The sequence below is a fragment of the Phascolarctos cinereus genome, unplaced genomic scaffold (genome assembly GCF_003287225.1).
Source record: "Phascolarctos cinereus isolate Bilbo 61053 unplaced genomic scaffold, phaCin_HiC Scaffold_7;HRSCAF=346, whole genome shotgun sequence".
NCBI classification, from domain to species: domain Eukaryota; kingdom Metazoa; phylum Chordata; class Mammalia; order Diprotodontia; family Phascolarctidae; genus Phascolarctos; species Phascolarctos cinereus.
The window spans coordinates 166924305-166946069 of NW_027556180.1; the positions used below are offsets into that span (position 1 = coordinate 166924305).

Consider the following 21765-nt stretch of genomic DNA (forward strand, 5'->3'; position numbering starts at 1 on the left):
AAGAAAGTATGAAACCAGAGATGAGGGACAGGTAAAGGAAAAGCTTCTTGTATAATATAGCATCTAAGTTAAGCCCTAAAGGAAGCTAGAGATTCTACAGGTAGAGATGAAGACAGGATACAATCCAGACGCAGAGGTGGTATATAAAGGGTAGTAGTATTAAATAAATCTGGAAGGGGAGGCTGGAATAAAAACTTTAAATGACAAGTGGAGTTTCTATTTCCTCCTTAAAGGCTATTAAATATTCTTGAGCAGGCCACACAGTCAGACCTGTGTTTTAGATTATTTCAGCAATTATGTGGAAGTTGGGATTAGAGAATAGGTAGAATGAAAGCAGGGAAAACATTTAGGAAGCTACCACAACAGTCTCATTTAGAGGTGAACTACAATAGTGGTTATGGGGACAGATACAAGAGATATTGTGGAGGCTGAATCAACAAAAACTGACAATCGACCACATTTGACACAGGAGAAATGGAGCAGGAGAGTCAAGACCCAAAGATGATTTTGAGGTTGCAAACCTAAGTGACTAGAAGGATGGCATCTTCCAACAGAAATAAGGGTGGGTTTGGGAGGGAGGGGAGAAGACAAGTTGTGGACAATATAAATTTGAGATGCTATGACAGAAAGTAGAGGTAAAAATGACCAGCATGTAGCTAGTTATGCATCACTGGAGTTCAGAGGAGAGATTAAGGTTTTATATGTATATACACATAAACTTATATGCATATACATACATACATGTGCATATACACATAATGTATTGAATTTAACTTGAGGAGCTATTTGCAGATAAGTTCTACTTGAACCCTTGGGAGCTAATAAGAGTACTAAGAGAACAGAAGAGAGGGCAGGAATCAGATGTTTCAACCAAGGAGACTGAGAAGGAACAGATAGGTAGGGAGAGACTGGTGTCACACAGGCCAACAGAGGACAGAATATACAACAGAAGGAGATGGTCAACAGTATCAAAAGCTGAGGAGAGGTCAAGGAAAATTAGGACTGAAGAAATGTCACCAGATTTCAGTTTAAGAGATTACTGGTAATGATCAAGACGTCAATGTCAGTTGAATGGTAGGGCTAGAAGCCTGAATGATGAAGAAAGAGGAGGCAGCAAGCCCAGATACTTCTCTGAGTTTACTAGTTAAAAAGACATGGGTTATAGGACTATAGCTTGAGGGATAGCAAGGTCAAGTGAAATTGTTCGATTTTTTTTCAAAGTTTTGGAAGCCCTGAACACGCTTTCAGGAACCATCGATGAAGCTATTATTATCATTAACAATAATAATAGCTATATAGTACTTTAAAATTTGAAAAACACTTTACAATCATTATCTCCTTTCGTCCTCAAAACAGCCCCCTGATATATGTGCCACTGGTGTAGAACTATTCCACAAATGAGGCTCAGACAAGAAAAATTACTTGCCTATGACACAGAGCTGCTAAGCAGAATTCAAACTCAAGTTTCCCTTTTTACCTTGTATCAAGCAGTCTGAAGCACAAAGAAATAATGGAGATTGCAATAAATGACTGAAGAGTAAAGGTCCTGGAGATATGGTAAAAGGGACCAAGGACATAAGGTAGAGGGCTGGCCTCAGAAAAGAGAAAGACCACTTCTTTCTTAGAGATGGGAACGAAGAAATGGGAAAGAATGGATGCTAATATTAGATTTTTGAAGTAAAGAATAAAAAAAAATATAGGAAACTCAGCTAATTACTTCAATGATCTCTATAAAGTAAAAGGCATGGCCCTTTGCATGTCTCTGGATAAAAGAATTAATACCTCCCTCCAAAATAAATCTGATGGGAAACACAATTTAATTGAGTAATTGCTGCAAAAATCTTCAAGCGTCTTGTACATTAGGTAAAAATTAATCTAATCACTAAAATGCTGACCCTAAAGGAGCACAGGCAAAAATTATACAACAGACATTTCTTTTTTTCAAAACCATCAAGGTCCTTCACTGAAGAGTTAAGAATTTAAAATAATGAAGAAAATGTCTAACAAGCAAATAATCATTTTACAAATGAGCTGCTATATCTTAAACTTTTAGATAATATAGGCCATCTAAAATTTTTTAAACTATCTAGCCCATTTAGGTAGAACCAATTCCAACCAGTCATTTTAACTGTATTAACATAGGATAGAAAAATTCTTAAATTTCAAATCTTTGCTTTCTGTTACAGTGCATACCTTATCTATATTAATTAGTAATTTTTAAAAAAATAGCCAGTAATCTATCTGGAATCTCATACATCTGAAGTTATAAAGTATTGTCTCTTAAGGCTGAAGACTATAAGTTTTCATAACACATGGAACATTTTTAAAATGATAAAAGATCTGTAAATGCTTTAGTTTCCTTTGCTCCAACTTTCCTATAGACTATTTACAATGTCTGGAAAATCCATAAACCAAAAAAAAATCAAGTAGAAGAGAAATGAGGTTGACATAATTTGTATTATTGTTTTAAATAACTACTTTATTTGCAACTACAAGATAGAAATTTGGAATAGATTATGTAAAAAAATTTAAAAACACAGCATTTTGAAAGACCTGAATGCAGATGGCAAGATTTTTGTACTACAACACAGGTCTCTCAAATCATGTTAAAACAAGAGTACTCCCTAACTCTACCAATGGCCCATTTATTTTAAGCAAAGTGTGAATCAACAAAATTCTAAAACAGTAACTCTTGACAATCCACTAAAGTTTGTTTTATTGGGATTCTACTTGCATTATATCACTTCGAAAAATAATTCTAAAGTATTTGTTTTACAAAACAGTTTATGCATGTATTCCATTAATATTTTTAACACTGAACCAATCATCTACAAGTGTCAAGAAAATACAGTTTAGCTTTACGTAATCAAAGTTTACTTATTTCAACTATAATTGGGATACTTTATGGCTTAGCCAAAGCTGACAAACATTTAATTCACAAGACCCAGATGCAACAAAATGTGCCTTACGGTCCATTCTGAGTGTTTTACTCTATAATAGGGAAGGCTAGCCACGATGCCATGAGTAAACAGAATCCTATAAGCTCAGCTGTATCCTACTTTATTTCTATCTAGAAAATCTATCCAGAAAATCTAAACGAGCAAAGCCAGTAGAATGACTGTTTCCTTCTGAAGAAAAGAAAAGACAGCCAAGATTTGGTTGTACTTTATTAAAATTATGGATACTCAAAAGGTATTAAACTTTTTCCCCTCTATATTACCAGAGGTTAACTATTTAAAACAGTCTTATGAAAAGATCAGAGAACAAAGAAAAAAGATGTTTGAGTTTACCAATCTCCCTATTACAGGATATATTTTGTGAAACTAGTAATATTTAAATGGTAGCTGTAGTTAGAAAGTTTGAAGTAATCCTACATACATAAATCAAACAAATTTAAATGCTAAGCACTAAAAAACATAAACCTAAATGATAATAAAAATTTCTTGCAGAGGTCATAACTTACAGTAGACGAACAGAAACATCATTATAAAATTATCTGATTCTGAATTTCTAAATTTATATGGAAAAATGTTACATTATAATATTCAAGGGGATAGGGAGAGGGGGTTGTTTCTATGATTTCTTTGGTACAGGCAACTTCCAGTGAGGAAATCTCTTATGCCAAATTGCATAAATTTCATATAAAATATCTTTATTAAGCTCATTATATTTTTTTAGCCTGAAGAAAGTTTCTCAAAGGGAAAAGAAAACATGGCACCAAAAGTTACAGTTAACAAGCAAATAAAAAAATAAAGTCCAATTAACATACTCACGTGTGGTGCTAGAAAATTTAATACGATGTACAGCAGCTGATATGCGTTATCTTATAGTTGCAACCTATATTAACAGGTAAGTTATATAGCAACATTCTATCCACAAGTACTTGGTAGTTTCCTACTTGCCCTTAGTATGAGAATCTACCCGATAATGATCAGTAAAGCACATAATTTTAAGGTCTTGGATATTTACAAGAAAGCAAAATTGGAATGAAACAAATACAAAAGAAACTTACTTTTTCCATGTAAAAATAAGGCCTAAAACACTTTCCTAAATATTAATGAAGGAAAAAGAGTAAATGTAATTTAGTCCAGTATGTATGAAATATAAAATAGCTAAATAAAGGCTTCCAAGTAAATCCATTCTATTCTAATACTTTTAAAATTTAATTGAATTGCCCATTTTAATCTGCATATGTTTAAGTAGCATTATATGTAAATATATAATAGTAGACCTATAACAGATATGGGAGCTTCCCTCTGCTACATTTGAAAGATAAAACTGTAAAAATGGAAAAAAAAGAGGAATGAAAAAAATCAATAAATAATTTCCAAATTAACTTACTGATAAAAAAAATTTTAAAGAGTTACATGGGAATTTCAAGGTTTTATTGTAAGTAACTATGTTGAAATAAAATCCCAGAAATATCATCATGCCATAAAACTTATAAGGAAAAATCATTTTGGGTAGTTTCTCATTTAGATGAAATACTTTTCATTTAAAAAAAGTTTAATCAAGGAAATCACTATAATGAAGTTTCATGCTGAGAAGGAAAAAAAAATAGATTAGCAGTTGAAGCCATGTCCAGTCAGACTATGTTGACAATGAAGGGAAAGACACCTGAGGTTCCTAGAATCAAGGACAAAACTTCGAATAATCTATAGACAAAAATATATGCTTGCTGAAAGTAAGAAAATACTGTTGCTACTGGTTCAAATGATTAAACTATCTATTAAAATATAAGATGCCAAAAGCTACAGAATAAAAATATTCAAAGGAAAACTAAAAGCATCAAATGGTTTTATAAAAAATAATTTCAATAATCATGACTATATTAATTACAGAAATGCTTATTTCTAGAAATCATTTTATAACCATAATAGATTCCACCTCGGTTAACATTATTTCTAAAATTATATATGAATAATCTGCATTTAAACTTAGATATACCTGATGAAAGGTAAATTTTAGCCGTAACTATAACTTTAAATAATCCTTTTAAATTGTTTTTAAAGGGGACTTTTTAAAAAATGGACTTCACAGGAATGTATTGCTTTAGAAAAAAATTATAAAGATATTGTGTTAATAGCTAAGCATTCTTTCAATGTAGCATTCTATTGCAGCACATAACTGCAGGTCAAATTTCAGTATGACAAATTAATAAAATTTCTGTCATTCCCAGGCTCATTTCAATGCCCTGCTTTTCTAAAACAGTTATTTAGTGAAAGAAAATACCATATATATATACAATCTTTGATATTAGAACATAAACCATACTAGACTATGTAGTTTTGCTTTCCTGACAACATCCACAGCAAAATTTACTTTAAGGTAGATCTTTGTAACTGAGGCAGAGCCAAGAGTAAAATGGAAACCAAAGGGTTAAAAAAAGTTAGATATATGTATATAACTTAATTCACTCAAAGGCCAAATTTTCATGTCTCCAATTAGGAAAGTTTGAAATTAATTTTACAAAAAATATATTTAACTCATTCAGTAAATTATAATAAAGAAAAGCCAATACAGTTATTTTGGTTATCATAAGCTATATAGCTCACATTTGACTAAGGTTGACAGCTGTATCCATTTTGTTAATGCTGTAAATTGCAGAAGTACAAAATTTTAATTAAAAAAATTAACCTTCTAAAGTTAATACAATGCAAATATACTAGTAGTCAACACCTAAAATATATGACTAATGCAAAGCTACCTAACAGTATTCGTGTACAAATCAAAAGCTCTCAGTGTATCTTAAGATACACTACAGCACCAAAATTTTTCTTCTAAGACCTACAATAATGCTACTACTGTGTCAATACCCCAGTAAGTTCTATGAGTGTTTGTATATATGCAAATACACATATCCATACAACTCCTATAAGGAGCTGAAAAAAGAAAATTAAAACTTTCACAATAGACTTTTTTCAAAGCCTAAGGTTGAAATCATCCTCATTTCATAAGATGAAGACATAGAGAGGTTATGTGACTTAGAATCTAGAAGTTTGGAGATGGAAGGGCCTTAGATCCAGCTTCTTCATCTTATAGATGAAGAAACTGAGCGACAGAAATACTAAGTAAACTGTGCAAGGCCACATGTCATGCAGACCTAAGGACTCTATAACCCAGTGCATTTTCCACTGCACTACACTGTCTCTCACCATGGAACTGTACGTGAAGTTAAAAGAAAGCCAAACTTTTTGTCTGCTAATGCTTAACAGTAGCAAATTTTGCTTCTTCTGTGTCAGAGGTTAATTGGTAAAGAAAAAAATAAAAATAAAAAACAAATCACCAATCTAACTGTTCAAGAAACACTTTAAAGTGTCTATTCTAGGGTTCTTCTAACAAAGTCTACTCTGAATTATTCCATTTCACAGTTCAAAAAACAAAAAACACACTTACTCGATTTGAGCTCCATTAGCCACAAGAGCACTTATAGAATCCATACTACCAGAACGTGCAGCTTTGTGAATAGGAGTTTCACCCTCACAATCCTGCAAATAAAAATAACATTTTAAGTAACTGTTCTTCTTATACTCATTCAATTAACAGTGGGCTTTTGCAATGAGAATGCTGTTAGCCAAATTTTAAAGAAGACAAAAATATAAGTCTGAGAAAGAAAGACATAATCTTTTTGTTGGAATACAAAAATTCACCCACTGTGAATATTTTTTAAAAAACAACAAAAATGAACTTAGGAGCAATCTTTCTAAAAATTAACAGAACAAAATCCAAATGTGCATTTTATCAGATGTCAATACTTGAAATAAAAGATTTGGGTCACCAGTAACATGGAGAAAATAACTGTATAAATTTCCATCATTTAAGACAGTTCTCAAATAAGGGGGGAAAAAAGACTCAGTAAAATAAGATTTATGAACAAGCTTTTTGTGATAAACATGAGTTAAAGAGGGACAGGAACTACACCTGTGATTTCACTGGAATAGGGAATTCCAGGTAAGGAAATTGCCTCAACCAAGGCAAGTCAGAACCTCCTCCGAAATTTAATCATGGAGAGTTGTCTAGAGCAGACCTGTTTAGTGACTTGCCCAGGGTCATAAGGCCACTATGTGTCAGAAGCAGGACTTAAATCTCTTTCTGGCTCTGAGGTTAACTCCCTCACCACTACGCCATACTGAAATACTTACTTTATGGCACTAGAAGAATCACGTTACTGCTATAGCCTTCAATCAGAACTCAAGGGATACCGTTTTAAAAATCTGGAAATCTACTCTAATCGACAACACCCTCTCACAGCTCTCAATTCTCTGGGTTAAAAAACCTGAAGGCAAAACATGCAACAGAAAAAGAAAAATATGCCTATACATATCAGAAACCAAGAAAAAGGAACTAATTCTACCCCCAAAATATTCAAGATTTTAGCATGGACAACTTAAAACGGCTGACTAAAACCCTCTCTAAACTTTATCTAATATATCTTTTACTTCTCAATGTTTATTCACTAGATAGATGTCAATAATGGAAAACTGAATCCCTAATGAAGACTGGGGGTATATTAGTAGTGAAAGTCCACCATATACATCATTTACAAACAGACAAAGAAATATAAAGCACAGGTGTGAGGTTTTGTTTGTTGGGGTGTACGGGTTAGGGGCAACTAACTCTCAGTAGAAAAATACAACCGAGTCAACAAAGAAATTAAAAACAAAAATAAAAAACTTTGCTTCTTTTAAAAAACAAAAACAAATTGATAGACATTTATCAAAATGAGTATTTTTTGCTTTCTTTTTGTTCTGGCATTTTGAAGTTCTTCACAATCTAGCCCCTATCTTTCCTGCCTTCTTATACATTACTAACTTCCACAGTCTAGCCACTCTGACATACCTGCTGTTGTTCCTCACGTGCAATACTCCCTCCATTATCTCCTGTGCCTTAGCAATGCCTGTCCTCACTCCATGGGATTTGTCTCACCCTGACAAATTCCTGGACTTCCTTCAAAATTCAGATTAAATGCAATCTTGTCAAAGAGACCTTTCTTGGTCCTAGCTGCCACTAAAACCTTCCACATGCCCTTATAATCTTGTATATACCTATTATGTACATTTTCTCCCTCCAATAAATGTGGGCTCCTTGGGGGCAGAGACTGTTTTGCCTTTTCTTTATATCCCAGTGCCTGGCACATAGTAAGCACTCAGAAAATGTTTACTGATTTTACCTGTTAGGGGTTATGCTAGGTGCTAAGGACACAAAAGTAAGCCAATGCCTGCCTTTAATGAAGACGTTTATAGTCTATTGAAAGGATTCAACATATACAAAGATAAGTAAATACAAGCTATATACAAAATAAATACAGTAATGGAAGGGAATGCTAGGCATTTTCATTAATCTGTTTTTTTTGGATGGATTGTTAATTTTTTGAATAATCATGCATCTCACTAAGAAGGCTCTGTAGTCTTCTACAGCTTGATGAAATCAGCATAAGGCCATCTGAAAAGAGACTGATGTTATGTGGCTTCAAATCTTGGAACACCACTATCTGTGAAGAATCACAGTTTCAAGCGACTGAAAGGGTAATGAAAATACACATAATGGGCCAAGTAGGCAGCAGCCAATTTCCAACAATGACCTACCCACAAAAAGCAGTTGCACCAGTACTCACAAAATGTACGTAGACCTAGAAGGTCTCTAGCACATTTAGATCCAACGGGAAGTTTATGGGTGACTATGGACAGGAATCACAGAGATAGGAAGTATGAATGGGTTTTGAACTGCAATGGAATATCCATGTTGATGAGATCATGCATTCACTTAAGCACTGAAGAATTAAGTTTTGGTTGCTTTTGGAGAAGAAAAGGAGGAATGAGAGAACCAAGCAAGGAAAAATGTGTGTATGGGGAGAAAAAAGTGGGACTGGTGAGAACAAGATGCAGACAGACTGCTGGAAAAGGGAAATAATGGGAAAAATAAGATATGTTCAATAGAAAAAAGGAAAGCAGATTAGTTGAAGAATGGTATCAGCAACTACTCTGGGTGCCAGTCAGTTGCACCAAGTGACAGGCTGCCTATTCCTTCCACTTGGCAGGTTATAGGGCTAACACTGGAGTCAAAGCAAGGATTAAATTTCTCCAGATATAGGACAGCTTTTCTTCCTACTCAGAAGTAAGTCCAAGATATGAACTTTAAACCACTAGCTTGAATTCCTCCACTTATTTTCTTCCAAACATTCTTCTTCTTCATATTTTCTTTTCAATTAGCTTTAAAGAATATTAAACAATAAAAGATGAGAAAGCACAAACAGGAACTGGACACAGACATAAAAATTTCTATTTTCTATCTTGATGAAAGAAAGCCCTTTAAGAGTAAGGACACAGGTCTTCATCACACACACACACACACACACACACACACACACACACACACACACACTCTCTCTCTCTCTCTCTCTCTGTGCCCAGTACACTGTAGTTATCTTATCTTTTTCAGTTTTTAAATGAACCACAGAATATTCCCAATTTTCTTTCACACTCTTTTGTAAATCTGATTACGTTAGCTTATAGTACTTTTTTCTTAGACATCTCATTTCCTAACTGGGATTTGTGTTTACAAATAGATTCATGAATGGTACTCATCCAAAATAATTCAATTAAAATAAATCACAGTTAGCACTTTAAATAAAACTCAAATTCTGGTTAGAATATCAATTCTAAATACCAGAGTACAAATTGGTACAACTGCAAAAAAATGATTAGTTAAGTCTAGTCATATTCAATACCTGTTTGTTAATGTTGGCTCCAGCTTGGATCAACCAGATCAGGCACTCAGGATGTCCTCCAAAAGCAGCAATATGGGCAGGTGTTTGGGCAAATCGTGTCGTACAGACATTCGGAGTAGCACCAGCTCTTACCAGCTGTATTAAGCACTCCAACTTTAAGAAAGCAGTGAGAATAAGGGAAACACTTACATTAATTGTACTATTAAATATACCTGTAAAACATTTGCCCCATAGTGATGAGCCCCATTGAAAAAAAACAAAATACCCAAATCAGACTCTTCTACTTGGAAGAGATCTCAAAAGTTGTTGATCTAACCTTTTCCGGGGCAACAATCCCCTTCACAACACCCTTCACAAATGGTCATTTTTTTTTTTTTAAAGAGGCACTTGGAATTAAGTGGCTTGCCCACGGTCACACAGCTAGGAAGTGTCAAGTGTCAAATCCAAGGCTGGATTTGAACTCAGGTCCTCCTGACTCCAGGGTGGGTGCTCTATCCACTGCACCACCTAGCTGCCCCCAGAAATGGTCATCTCTAAAGAAGGTACAATTTCCCCTCAGTCTAGCACCCTGTTCATATCCTACTCTATTCTGTAACTGGTACATTCTTAAATTAGAAATTTTCTGTATATACTCCTGAGGCTTGCATTGAAACCTCTCTAATCTATGTATCTCTAATGAGTTCTTTCTTAAGCTCTAAACACCTACAACCCCAACAGCCTACAGAAGAAGATCATCTGGTTTTGCTGCCACAACATAAGCCAAATTCAGATTTCACTTCCTTTCCTGAAAATCTTGTTTTACTTTCTGACTGGCCACTATTTCGTGTGGTACCACCCTTCTCATAAATCTCCCACATACAGCTGTCAACCCTCGTTCATTTTATTCTCATTTTCCTCAATATCACTTGGGCACACGTCCCTTTAACCCAGTCCTAGATCCAGCCTTCCGCACCATCTGAACTATACTAGTCTTCTAATTGGTCTTCCAGTTTCCAGTTGTTTCCCCACTACAATTCACCCTTCAAACTACTTACCAGACCAATCTTCCTTAGGCATAGCTCTGCTCAAGTCACTCTTGCATGGCTCCCTACCTAATGTTTACAAAAATAAGTTCAAATCCCTTTGCCAACATTCAAGGCTCTCAATTACCTAGCACCACTCAAAATGTCAGAATTTTGCTATCACTGATCACATGTTCTACATTTCAGCTCAACTGAGCTATTTTCTTACCTTCACATCTCTGCCACTACACCTTTGCTCAAAGTATTCCCTATTTCTGAATTGCCTTTTTTCTTTCTACCTTATATGGTAAAATTCATCATCTTAAAGCCTACTTCAAGTGTTTTGATGGTGAAAACTTTGCTGTTTCCCCCAAACCTCACTTGGTGAAAACTCACGTCATAAAATGCTTTACAGTTTACAAAGCACTTTGCTGGGAGATTGGTAGACCATTCCCATTTTAGAGAAAACCGAGTTTCAGAGACATTAAAAGTCTGACTCAAGGTCAAAAAAGTTTAATAAGTTATGGATATGATACTTATCTTGCACTTATCCTGAATTATCTTGTATGATAGTTATTTGTGTATGTGTAATATAAACACTAATTAGATTCAAGATTACCTCTTATCTAAATATTAGTCATTGTACCCAGTGCCTATAACCACATTCTCTTGAACATAGTACAGGACAATGATTTTAACTAAAAAAAATTTTTTAAATATTTTCTTTTTTTCCCCTAATTACAATGAAGACAATTTTTAACCAATCATTTAAAAAAAGTCTTTGAGTTCCAAATTTTCTCCCTCCCTTTCTCACCTGCCCCCTCCCAGACGTGTTAAGCAATTTGATATGGGTTATATGTGTTCAATCATGCAAAACATATTACCACATTGGTCATGTTGTGAAAGACACAGACCCAAAGGGAAAAAAAAAACACGAAAAAAATATGCTTTGATCTGCATTAGGACTACTTCAGTTCTGTCTCTGGATGTGGATATCATTTTTTATTGCAAGTCCTTTAGAATAGTCTTGGAACACTGTATTGCTGAGACTAGCATCAGGAAATGATATTTCACATTCTTAAAAGATTAACTGTCACAGTTAATTTGGGGGGGAAAATAAAAACCAGGTTTTGAAATCAGTCAAATGGCATTACAGGGAAATATCCCAGTTCTTCCAAAGGAGGAATATAGCTAATGCACTGCTGTATGGTAAAAACACATCACAATTTAACACATACAAGAAATGAGAGAATGGGGAAAGCCTTTAAGGAATTGCCTCTAAGGAAAAGTCCCCTTGTCTCCTGGACCCTCATCATTTGAGCTCCACAAAAGCTGTCCATTATTAACACGTGCACCAAAGATCTACTCCTATAGAGAGTAAGTTAGGGGCTGCTAGTGGCTCAAGGGATGGAGCACTAGGAAGACGAGTTCAAATACATCTTCAGAGATGATGGCTTACTTACTAGGCAACGTGCCTTATTTACTAAGTATGTGACCCTGACAAGTGGCTTAACCTCTGTTTCCCTTAATCCACTGCAGGAGGAAATGCAAACTACTCCAGTTATCTTTGCCAAGAAAAACCTCATGGCCAGTATTGGCATGCTATGGCCATGGGGTTATAAAGAGTAGGACATGCCTGAATGTGACAAGAAGACATTTCTTTCTTTTTTTAATTTTTAGGCAATTGGGGTTAAGTGACTTTGGTCTGAGGCTGCATGCATTTGAACTCAGGTCCTCCTGACTTCAGGGCTGGTGCTCCACCCACTACGCCACCTAGCTGCCCTAAAAAGACACTTCTTGATGAACTATCCACTATGCCTAAAGCATTACCTTATACAATATATTAAGTACAAAAACTGAATACTAAGTTTTAATGGCATTTACTGTTTTTCTTTATAAAATTATTTTCCTATTTTATGTCTTTGTTTGTAGTTTCCACAATACTTTTGTTGTTCAGTTGTGTGTCACTCTTCGTGACTCTTTGGAGTTTTCTTAACGAAGATACTGAAGTGGTTTGCCATTTCCTTCTCCAGTTCATCTTACAGATGAGGAACTGAGGCAAACATGGTTAAGTGACCTAAGAGTCACACAGCCAGTAAGTGCTTAAAACCAAATGTGAACTTAGCAAGAGTCTTCCTGACCCCCAGGCCTGGTACTGCATCCATTGCACCACCTAGCTGCCCCCTTTACAATATTAAATATGTAGTATTTGAAAAATACCTTTAAAAAATTCCAGACGGCTGATTTTAAAGGTTAATTCTAAAAAGAACTTTTCAATTACTTATGAGCACAGGTGAAATTAAAGAAAAAAAAACTTGTTTAGCACCTTAAAATACTGAGTCACAGAAGTGTAAAGAATTTCATATAATGAAAGTACCAGTGATCACCAATCTGAAAAAATAAATATATGATGACATATAGCAGGTTATGTTTGTTTTAAAATGTATTAAAATGTAATTAAAATGTATTTAAAATAAATTAACAAATATATGGATATTTTACACATTTCAGCTTTTATTTAATACCTAAAGAACAGTGCTTTCTTATATGCTGCTCAAAATCTTGCATAATCCATAAATAATAGAATGTGTTCATGCTTTAAATAACCTGGAAGGCAGTAAATTATGGGTAAGAAGAATACTTCTTGTATGACTTGTATTACCATTACCTCAGAGTTTTTGCAAAGACAGAGCTTTTATTATTACTACTTTCTTTACCAATAGTGACAAAAAGTCATTTTAAAATAGTACAACAAAAAAACAAAACTAAATTTAGAAAAGCCTTGCAATACATTCAAGGTATGGTGCAATCATAAAAAAAAAATATGATTCTGAAATCAACTTATTTGGTCTCTTGGTATGGTTACCCTAGGCTAGTGATCTTGACAACACTAATTTTTGGTGTCTCCCCCCCCCCCTGTGTGACAAACACATAGTCTTCAAGAATCAGCAATTTTGTCAGCATGGGAATTCTTTCCACTGAGACAGGCAGATGTTGTTTGTGACATCATTAGACTGTCTTTAAAGACAATACTGGAAATTAGGATGCATACGGATTAGCCATAATAGATATATTTTTTGGATGAACTAATGATTTCAATGGCATTGGGAACTCCTAGAGAGAACTTTCTCTATTAATGAACATAAGCTGAGCAATTTTTAATCGTCAGAGTTGTCGGAGGCATCAAAAGGTTATTTGACTTGCTCAGGTAGGTCTTTCTCACTGAGACCACTAGCTCTCTCTCTATTCAATATTCTACTTTGCCTCTTACAAACATGTTGTTTTGGAAAAAAAAAAAAACAACACAAAGCCACCAATATAGTTTTCACAAGTGGCCTTACAAAAGTTTAAACATTCTTAAAAACTGTTTAATGTGCCCAGCCGGGAGTTGCTGCAGCACATCTCCAGTTATCTATGCCCACAGGGATTTGACAAGGCAGTATAGCATTCCTCTTAAGAGACTAACTTGGCTTCCTTCCAAATTGCAATCTCAACGCCTTTTGGTATCTTCAAGTCATCTTTCACCTCATAAAAAATGATAAGCCAATTAGTTACTAAGATAGTGCTATCATAAAAAGAACTAAAGACATTACAAAAAACGATAACTGACGGCATTACAAAAAAGTTAATGGAACATTAGTCCTTCTTAAAAAGAAACTAGGTTATACTATTTCATACTGTATACTAATATAACAAATATTTTGTTTTGCCTTTACCATTTCCTAGTTCAACACAAACATCACCTAAAACACTTCAGCTACAAGCTCGCTTTACTTTTCACAACAGATTTGTTTCAGAAAGTTGTAACTTGATTTTTTGTAAACAAAATCACTAAAGATAATTCACACTTAGCTAAGCAGCAGTCACAACTCTGACTACAATTTTGAGTCTAAATTCTTTGCTTTTGTACTATTACAAAATTTATTTATTATGCTGCTCTGTGCAAGATTCTGAATGGAAAATTTGCATAGAATCAGAATAATCTAGAAGAACTCTTAGAAATCATTTAGTCTACGCTGCCACTTTCACACTTTTATATTCAGAACTTAGCTTTTAAAGCGAAACTTAGAGAATATTATACTTCATCTTGCTCATAAACCTGGACAGTCAAATATCTGGTTGGCTTAAAGTGGGAAACATGTACAAAAAGAAAAACACTTAATTCTACCCCTTCTCCATTTGATATGCAGCAAGAACCCGAGCCAGTCCTGAAGTCATAAACACCGGGATTCGGAGCTGCCACTCTCTACCTATGTAATCATTAGCAAACAGGAGCAGGAGGTACAAGTTAATGATTACCATCAGTGAAGCATGTTTCCCTTCCAGGAATTCCCTCACATGGATTAAAATTCACTGATCCAGACCAATCCCCAGAAATATATAATATTGGATATTCCACTAAACTGGATTATCAGTAAAAAATCTCAAGGGTTTTAGAACTGAAAGGGACCTGTCCCCTCCACCCTCCCCACCTCCATTTTACAGATATACTGCAGCTCAGCATGAAGTGACTTGCCCAAGGTTAAAATTAAAAACAGTTCTTTATACTCTTGAGAGTACTAGGAACCCAGAACCCTGCATATGATCATAGCCTCCAATCAAAAGAGATTTTTGCAGAGAGGAAAATAGCCATAAAAAAACTCATCTAATAATGATTTGTATCAGATTAGATTCATGAAGGGCATTTAATCAGCTCCACAGCTAACCAAAGGAAGGATACAATAACAAAAATCAACAATCTAGGTTTCAACAATCTAGTTTCAGATATAAACACTAATAGCTTCTGAGGCCACCCCTGCATTAGGTCACATAGTACAGGAGGCAGGTACACTGGAGAACATCTAGCTCAATTCCCTCTCTTTAAAAAGGTTAAGTATGTCCAAGGTCATACTCATAATAATGATCCTGAATCAGGCACATACAAGTAAGTTATGTTCTGTATTTTGTGTAGTAAAAGGCAGATGAGTGAGTTTTTCTTCAAAAACTGTTTTAAGAAGGTGTCACTTTTAAGAGAAGTAAGCTTTAGTTGGCTGGAAAATTTGAATTATGCGGAATACCTTAGTCCTTGGGAATGCAAAATAAATGAAGCATTTCTTTTAACTCAGGATCTCTAACTCAAAATTCAACGTTCTTGCTACTCTACTAGATTTATAAGAAAACTTTACCACACACATACCAGCAAATTTTATCTAATTGATTATTAAGAACTTCAGGTATAGTGGAAAAAATACTGGATTTGGATCCTGGCTCTGTTACTTATTTCCTGTGACCAAGGGCAAGTCATTTAATTAGCCTCTTTGGGCCGAGGTGATCTCTAAGGCCCCCTCCAACTATGAATGTTATGATCTTAAATCTGGTCCCCGGAATAGTTGAATACATCACACCAGAATATTCACTATGCTTTAACTTGAGATAATCAAGTCTGCTGTAATTAAGGATAAATGGCGGTTAGATTACAAAGTATAAGCAGCATTAGAGTTTATTCGTTCAAAAACTGTCTTATACTACACCACTACGATAACATCAAGACAGCTTCAAGTTTTCCTTTAAGTTTTTGAAATAGGACTTTATCCAAGGTATTTATCAAAGTTTTCACATAAGTAACGAACTCTTAAAAGTTCCCTTTCCATCTCTAAATCTGAGAATAGTTCTGCATTCATTACATAACTGAACTATTTCGGCTTGTATATCATTAATTGGAAAAAATCTCATTACAATCTGATTACGGATCATTAATAACATGAGATTATTATCCAAAGTAGTGAACTAATTATTTAGTCAGTAACTATAAACAACCCTTTTAGGCAGGAATTTTATTAAAAACAATAAGCTTAATTTAGTAAATGCGTTCCCACATGTATATATGCAAACTTGTTCAGCCATTGGTGTCTAAGATTTGAATCCGTGGGGCATACAATGGACTCTTTGTCTGTTACAACACCTAACAACTTAGTTGCCATAACAGAAAAACAGTCACTCCGATGCTGCAGTAAAGTCTTTTTCCACAGGAAAGCAGGGGTCACACTGCTATTCTTATAGACAAAATATACATTACTACAAAAACTTCGCCTCAAATCTCTATTTTAAGCATTCCAGGCTCTCTAAAAGCAGCTTCTTGGGCTATTTTCTAAGCTGCAAATTAGACAGCTTTTGCAAAATACTTACTGGGCAATAACCCAGACCACTTGAAAGGCTTGGCGTCACCGCCGGCCCGGCCCCGGCCCCGGCTACAACCACCCGAGGCGCCTCCATTACGGGGCTATTAGAGGAGACCTTCCCGAGATGCCTGCACCGCGCCAGAGCCAGGAAGCAGCCCAGCCGAGCCAGGCGGGAGGCGCGCACATGGGGCCCGACTGCCGGGGGCCGCTTCCGCGCGCCGCGGCAGCCGTTAAAAGGAGGCTGCTCTCCCCTCCCCCACCCCGCCCCTCAGGTGCCGTGCCTGCAAGGACTTCATACTTGGACCCCGCTGCCAGCCCCGCCCCTCCGAGCCATCCTTACCAGCACCCCCTGGCACACAGATCAGCCCCTTCCCCGCAACGGGGTCAAGGGGAGGACAAAAGGCTGGCCTCCAAGGGAGCCCGCCCCCAAGTTTGAAATTGGCTCTCCCCTCCCCCAGTGTCCCTTAGGAGCCGGAGGGCGCCATCCCCTCCCCCTCCCCAGAAGCGTCCACCCGCTCCCATCCGCTCCAGGCTCCCATTCGAGACAAGGCGCGACATCGCCCGCTTCCTCGGCCCATCCACCGCCACTTTTCCCTCCCACCAGGGGCTTCCCGGGCTAGCCGGGGGGGGGGGGAAGGGCCGGGGAAAGAGCTATGCGCATGCGCCGGGCCGCTCCATCAGCCCGCGCTCCACAGCTCCGACTCGGGTCCCATCACTCCCCACGGAAGGACAATTTAAAAAAAAAAAGCTCAGAACTGTAGAAAATGGCGCCTTAAAGCAACATTTCCCCCCGCCCCCACCCGCACTTCACCGCTCGCTAGAGCCCGGGAAGCGGTGCGCGGCTGCCAAGGCAGCCCTCGCTCTGCTCCGTCGACCGGTCCCTGCCGCCCCCCCCCCGCCCTTGCTCACCTTCCCGAAGTGCGCGGCCCAGTGCACGGGCGTCCAGCCGTAGAAGGAGTCCTCGGCAGCCAGGTGGGCGCGAGGTGTGTGCTGGAGCAGGGCGCAGAGCGCAGCCAAGTCCCCGTCCCGGCAGGCGCGATGCACCGGGAAGCGGAGCGTCAGCAGCTCCTCGCTGGAGAAGCCCGCCTCGACGGCGGAGCCAGCTCCCGAAGCCGCAGACATGGCTTTCCGCTCACGGGGAAGGAAGGCGGCAGCGGCGGCGGCCGACGTGCAGTTCAGCGGGAGACGCCACCGGGCATCGAAAGCCGGCCGCGCAGCCGACGGAGGCCTCCGGCCTGGGAGCGGGGCTGTGAAAACAGAGAGAGCAGCAGCAGGAAGCGGAGCAGGCGCTGCCGGGGTCGGCGCCGCCGCTGCGCGAGCACAAAGGAGGCGAGGCGAGGCGAGCCGAACGAGCGCCGCTGACGCCGCAGCCCCTACCGCTGCTGCGTCCCTGAGCCGAGCGCAGGAAAGAACCTCAAAGCGGGAGGAGGAGCAGCCGCTCGAGGAGGCCGGGATGGGGGCCGGGGCGGGCCCTGGGCGAGGGGCGGAGCCAAGCGCTGCCGTCGCAGCCTCGCCGCCTCCCAGCCGCGGCTGAGGGCCTCCAAGCGCGCCGCCGTTGGGGGGCGCTGTGAGCGCCGCGGGGCAGGAGCGCCGGGCGGCTTCCCGGGGAACGCGGCACGCATGCGCCCAGCCCCAGCCCGCCCCAGCCCGCCACGTCCCGCTCTCTCTCTCGCCCTCACCTGCCCCGGGTGGGCCGCGGTTCTGGGCGCAGGCCAGAGGAGCGCTGAGTTATAGACCGAGCCGGAGGGGCGGAGGAGGCTGAGGAAGCAGCCCCGCCCCGGAGCCGGAGCCGCAGCTGTGGCCGGCAGCTGGGAGGGGAGGGGAGGGGCAGGGAGGATACGGGCCCCGCGTGGGCTGGGGTTCCGGCCTTGGCCCTGGCGGTCAGAGGGGCGGAGGTGGAGGCGGCCGAAGGCCGGGTTTGCAGGAAAGCAGCTGAGCGCAGGAACATGGGAAGCCCCCCGGGAACTTCCTGGCTAACTGTTTTGGTTGGCCTTTAAAATAGGGTTTTCGGAAAGCACCAGATTTTCCTGAAATCTTGTCCCCTCCCAAATTCATTCGCAGACTACCTGGGTGGCGCTGAGCTTTTCACCGAGGCTTTGTTTAAACTGCATTTTATTTCATTCATTTCGTGTTTATGGAACGCCAGCGGGGCGCTAGACAGCTCATTAAAATGACAACAACAGAATGAAAATAAAAATACTTAGGAAGCCCGAGTTTCCCCGACCACACGAGTAATAAGTTACCCAGCTTTCCCCCAACCTTTAATTATGAGAGTGCCGCAAAAACCAAGGGCAAGTTATGAGGTGTTGCCAGGCGTGATGGCTGGCATGCCGGGGGTCGGAGAACGTGAGTTCCAGTGTTGATTCTGCTAGTTATTACTTGAGTGACTTTGTACAAGTCGCGACCTCCCTGGGTCTCGATTTCGTAAGTCTATAAATTAAAGGGGTTGAACTAGACTTTAAAGGCTCCTTCCAGCCCTAAATCTATGACCCTTCGAACTCAATTTTAACATTACACAATTGCAAGTAAAGGGAAATCTTAAGACCAAGTACTGAAGCAGGCAGTGGATGTAGTACAAATATACATTGGGGGGGGGAGAAAATCTACATGTATTTTTTATTGCTGAAAAAATGTACATTTTGCAGTGACCACATCAAGTCAACTAGCAGTGTAATGTGTGTAGGTTTTCAACTCAAACATTTCCTTTAATTGTTCAAGTGGTATATTTCTGCATAGACGAAACAGCTTAAGAATAATAGGTTTTAGAGGTGGAGACCATCTTAGAAATTATTTAGCTAAATTCCTTCATTTTACAGATGAGGAAATTGAAGCCCAGTGAGATTAAGTGATTTGCCCAGAATCAAAAATTGCTCTTTACAGTACCAGATATCAAACTATTACAAAATGGTAATAATCAAAACAATCTGGTACTGATTAAGATATAGAATGGTGGATCAGTGGAATAGATTAAGTCCAAAAAACACCATAGTAAACGATCATAGTAATCTAGTATTATTCAGTGATGCCATGTATAGTTGAGGATCTACAGCAGGACTACATGTTGACCCCTAAATTGTGATATCATTTTGGTCCTATTAGAGCAGGAAGGACAAACAACAATCTAGTGTTTGATAAACCCAAAGATCCTAGCTTTTAGGACAAAAACTGCCGGGAAGACTGGAAAATAGTTTGGCAGAAGCTAAGTATGGACCAACAACTCAGCTCTATACCAAGAAACATCAAAATAAGTACATGATTTAGACATACAGGGTGATGCTATAAACAAATTAGGAGAGAATGGAATAATTTACCTGCCAGATCTATGGATAAGGGAAGAATTTGTGGCTAAAAAAGAGATAGAGAATTTTGATTACATTACATTTTGCATAAACAAAACCAGTGTAGCCAAGATTAAAAAGAAAGAAAACTGGGAGGAAAATTTACAGCAAGTTTCTCTGATAAAGATCTCATTTCTCAAATATGTAGAGAATTAAGTCAAGTTTATAAGAATACAAGTCATTACCCAATTGATAAATGGTTGAAGGATAGGAACAGGCAGTTTTCAGAAGAAGAAATCAAAGCTATTTATAGTCATATAAAAAATGCTCTAAATCACTATTGATTAGAGAAATGCAAATTATAACAATTCTGAGGCACCACCTCATACCTATCAGATTGGCTTACATGACAGAAAAGGAAAATAACAAATGTTAGAGGGAATGTGGGAAAATTGGGATACTAATGCACTGCTGGTGGAGTGGTAAACTGGTCCAACCATTCTGGAGAGTAACTTGGAACTTATGCCCAAAGGATTATAAACCTGTGCATACCCTTTGACCCAGCAGTACACTACTAGGTCTGTATCCCAAAGAGATTGTGAAAAAAGGAGGGGGGAGGCCCTATTTGTATAAAAATATTTATAGCAGTTCTTTTTTTGGTGGCAAAGGATTGGAAATTGAGGGAGTGCTCATCAATTGGGAAATGGCTGAACAAGTTGTGGTATATGATTGTGATGGAATACTGTTGTGTTATAAGAAATGATGAGCAGGATGCTTTCAGAAAAACATGGAAAGGCGTGAATTAATGCGAAGTAAAGTGAGTAGAACTAGAACAACATTGTACACTGTAACAGCAATGATCTACTATGAATGACTTAGCTATTCTCAGCAATACAGTGATCCAAGACAATTCCAAAGGACTTCTGATGAAAAATGCTATCCACCACCAGAGGAAGAGCTGATGGAGTCTGAATACAGATTGAATCATACTTTTTTTTAAACTTTATTTTTCTTGTTTGTTTGTTTGGTTTTTTTGGTCTGTGTTTTCTTTCACAACGTGGCTAATATGGAAATATGTTTTGCACAACTTTACATGTCAAATCATATCAAGTTCTTGCCTTTGAAGGAGCAGAGAGGGGAGTGAGGGAGGGAGAGAATTTGGAACTCAAATGTTTAACAAATATTTAAAATTGTTTTTACATGTAATTGGAAAAAAATTTTTTTTAACATTTTAAAGGTGATTTTTCCACCATAATTTCTGATCACTGTATAGAATAAATCTTGCTCCAAAAATAACTCTACTGGTTTCTTCCAGTTGAATTAGAAGTGAGTTTATTTTTTAAAGTATACTCTCCAAAAGTGATTTCTGCTTTATAAATCTATAAATACTAAGGGATGATTACTACTGATAATTTTCACTCTATATATGGTAAAAACTGAAATAAATAAGCCAAGAGATTTACCAGAGATATCTACCAGTGATAGAACTGAGAAGCCTAGATTTGACTACCAATAGTATATGTTATTTTTGTCTTATGCTTTTATTTTCATATACTGCTAAATGCAAACCACAGATTCCAATCGAATGTAACTTCTTTCAG

The 21765-nt window shown here is 38.1% G+C and overlaps 1 protein-coding gene across 2 annotated transcripts in view; it reads right to left on the bottom strand.

Annotated features, from left to right (window-relative positions):
- ANKRD10 (ankyrin repeat domain 10) overlaps window positions 1–18536 on the bottom strand; it is a 47514-nt gene extending 28978 nt beyond the window's left edge. The window contains exons 1-3 of one of the 2 annotated variants that reach the window (XM_078147324.1): window positions 17796–18536; window positions 9728–9880; window positions 6397–6488 (exon numbers count right to left, since the gene is read on the bottom strand). In XM_078147324.1, the coding sequence (XP_078003450.1) occupies window positions 6397–6488; window positions 9728–9880; window positions 17796–18008 (458 nt within the window). In that variant the 5' untranslated portion in view covers window positions 18009–18536. The remainder of the gene's footprint in view (window positions 1–6396; window positions 6489–9727; window positions 9881–17795) is intronic. The other variant, XM_020965159.2, reaches the window with a different exon arrangement.
- Window positions 18537–21765: the final 3229 nt, after the last annotated feature.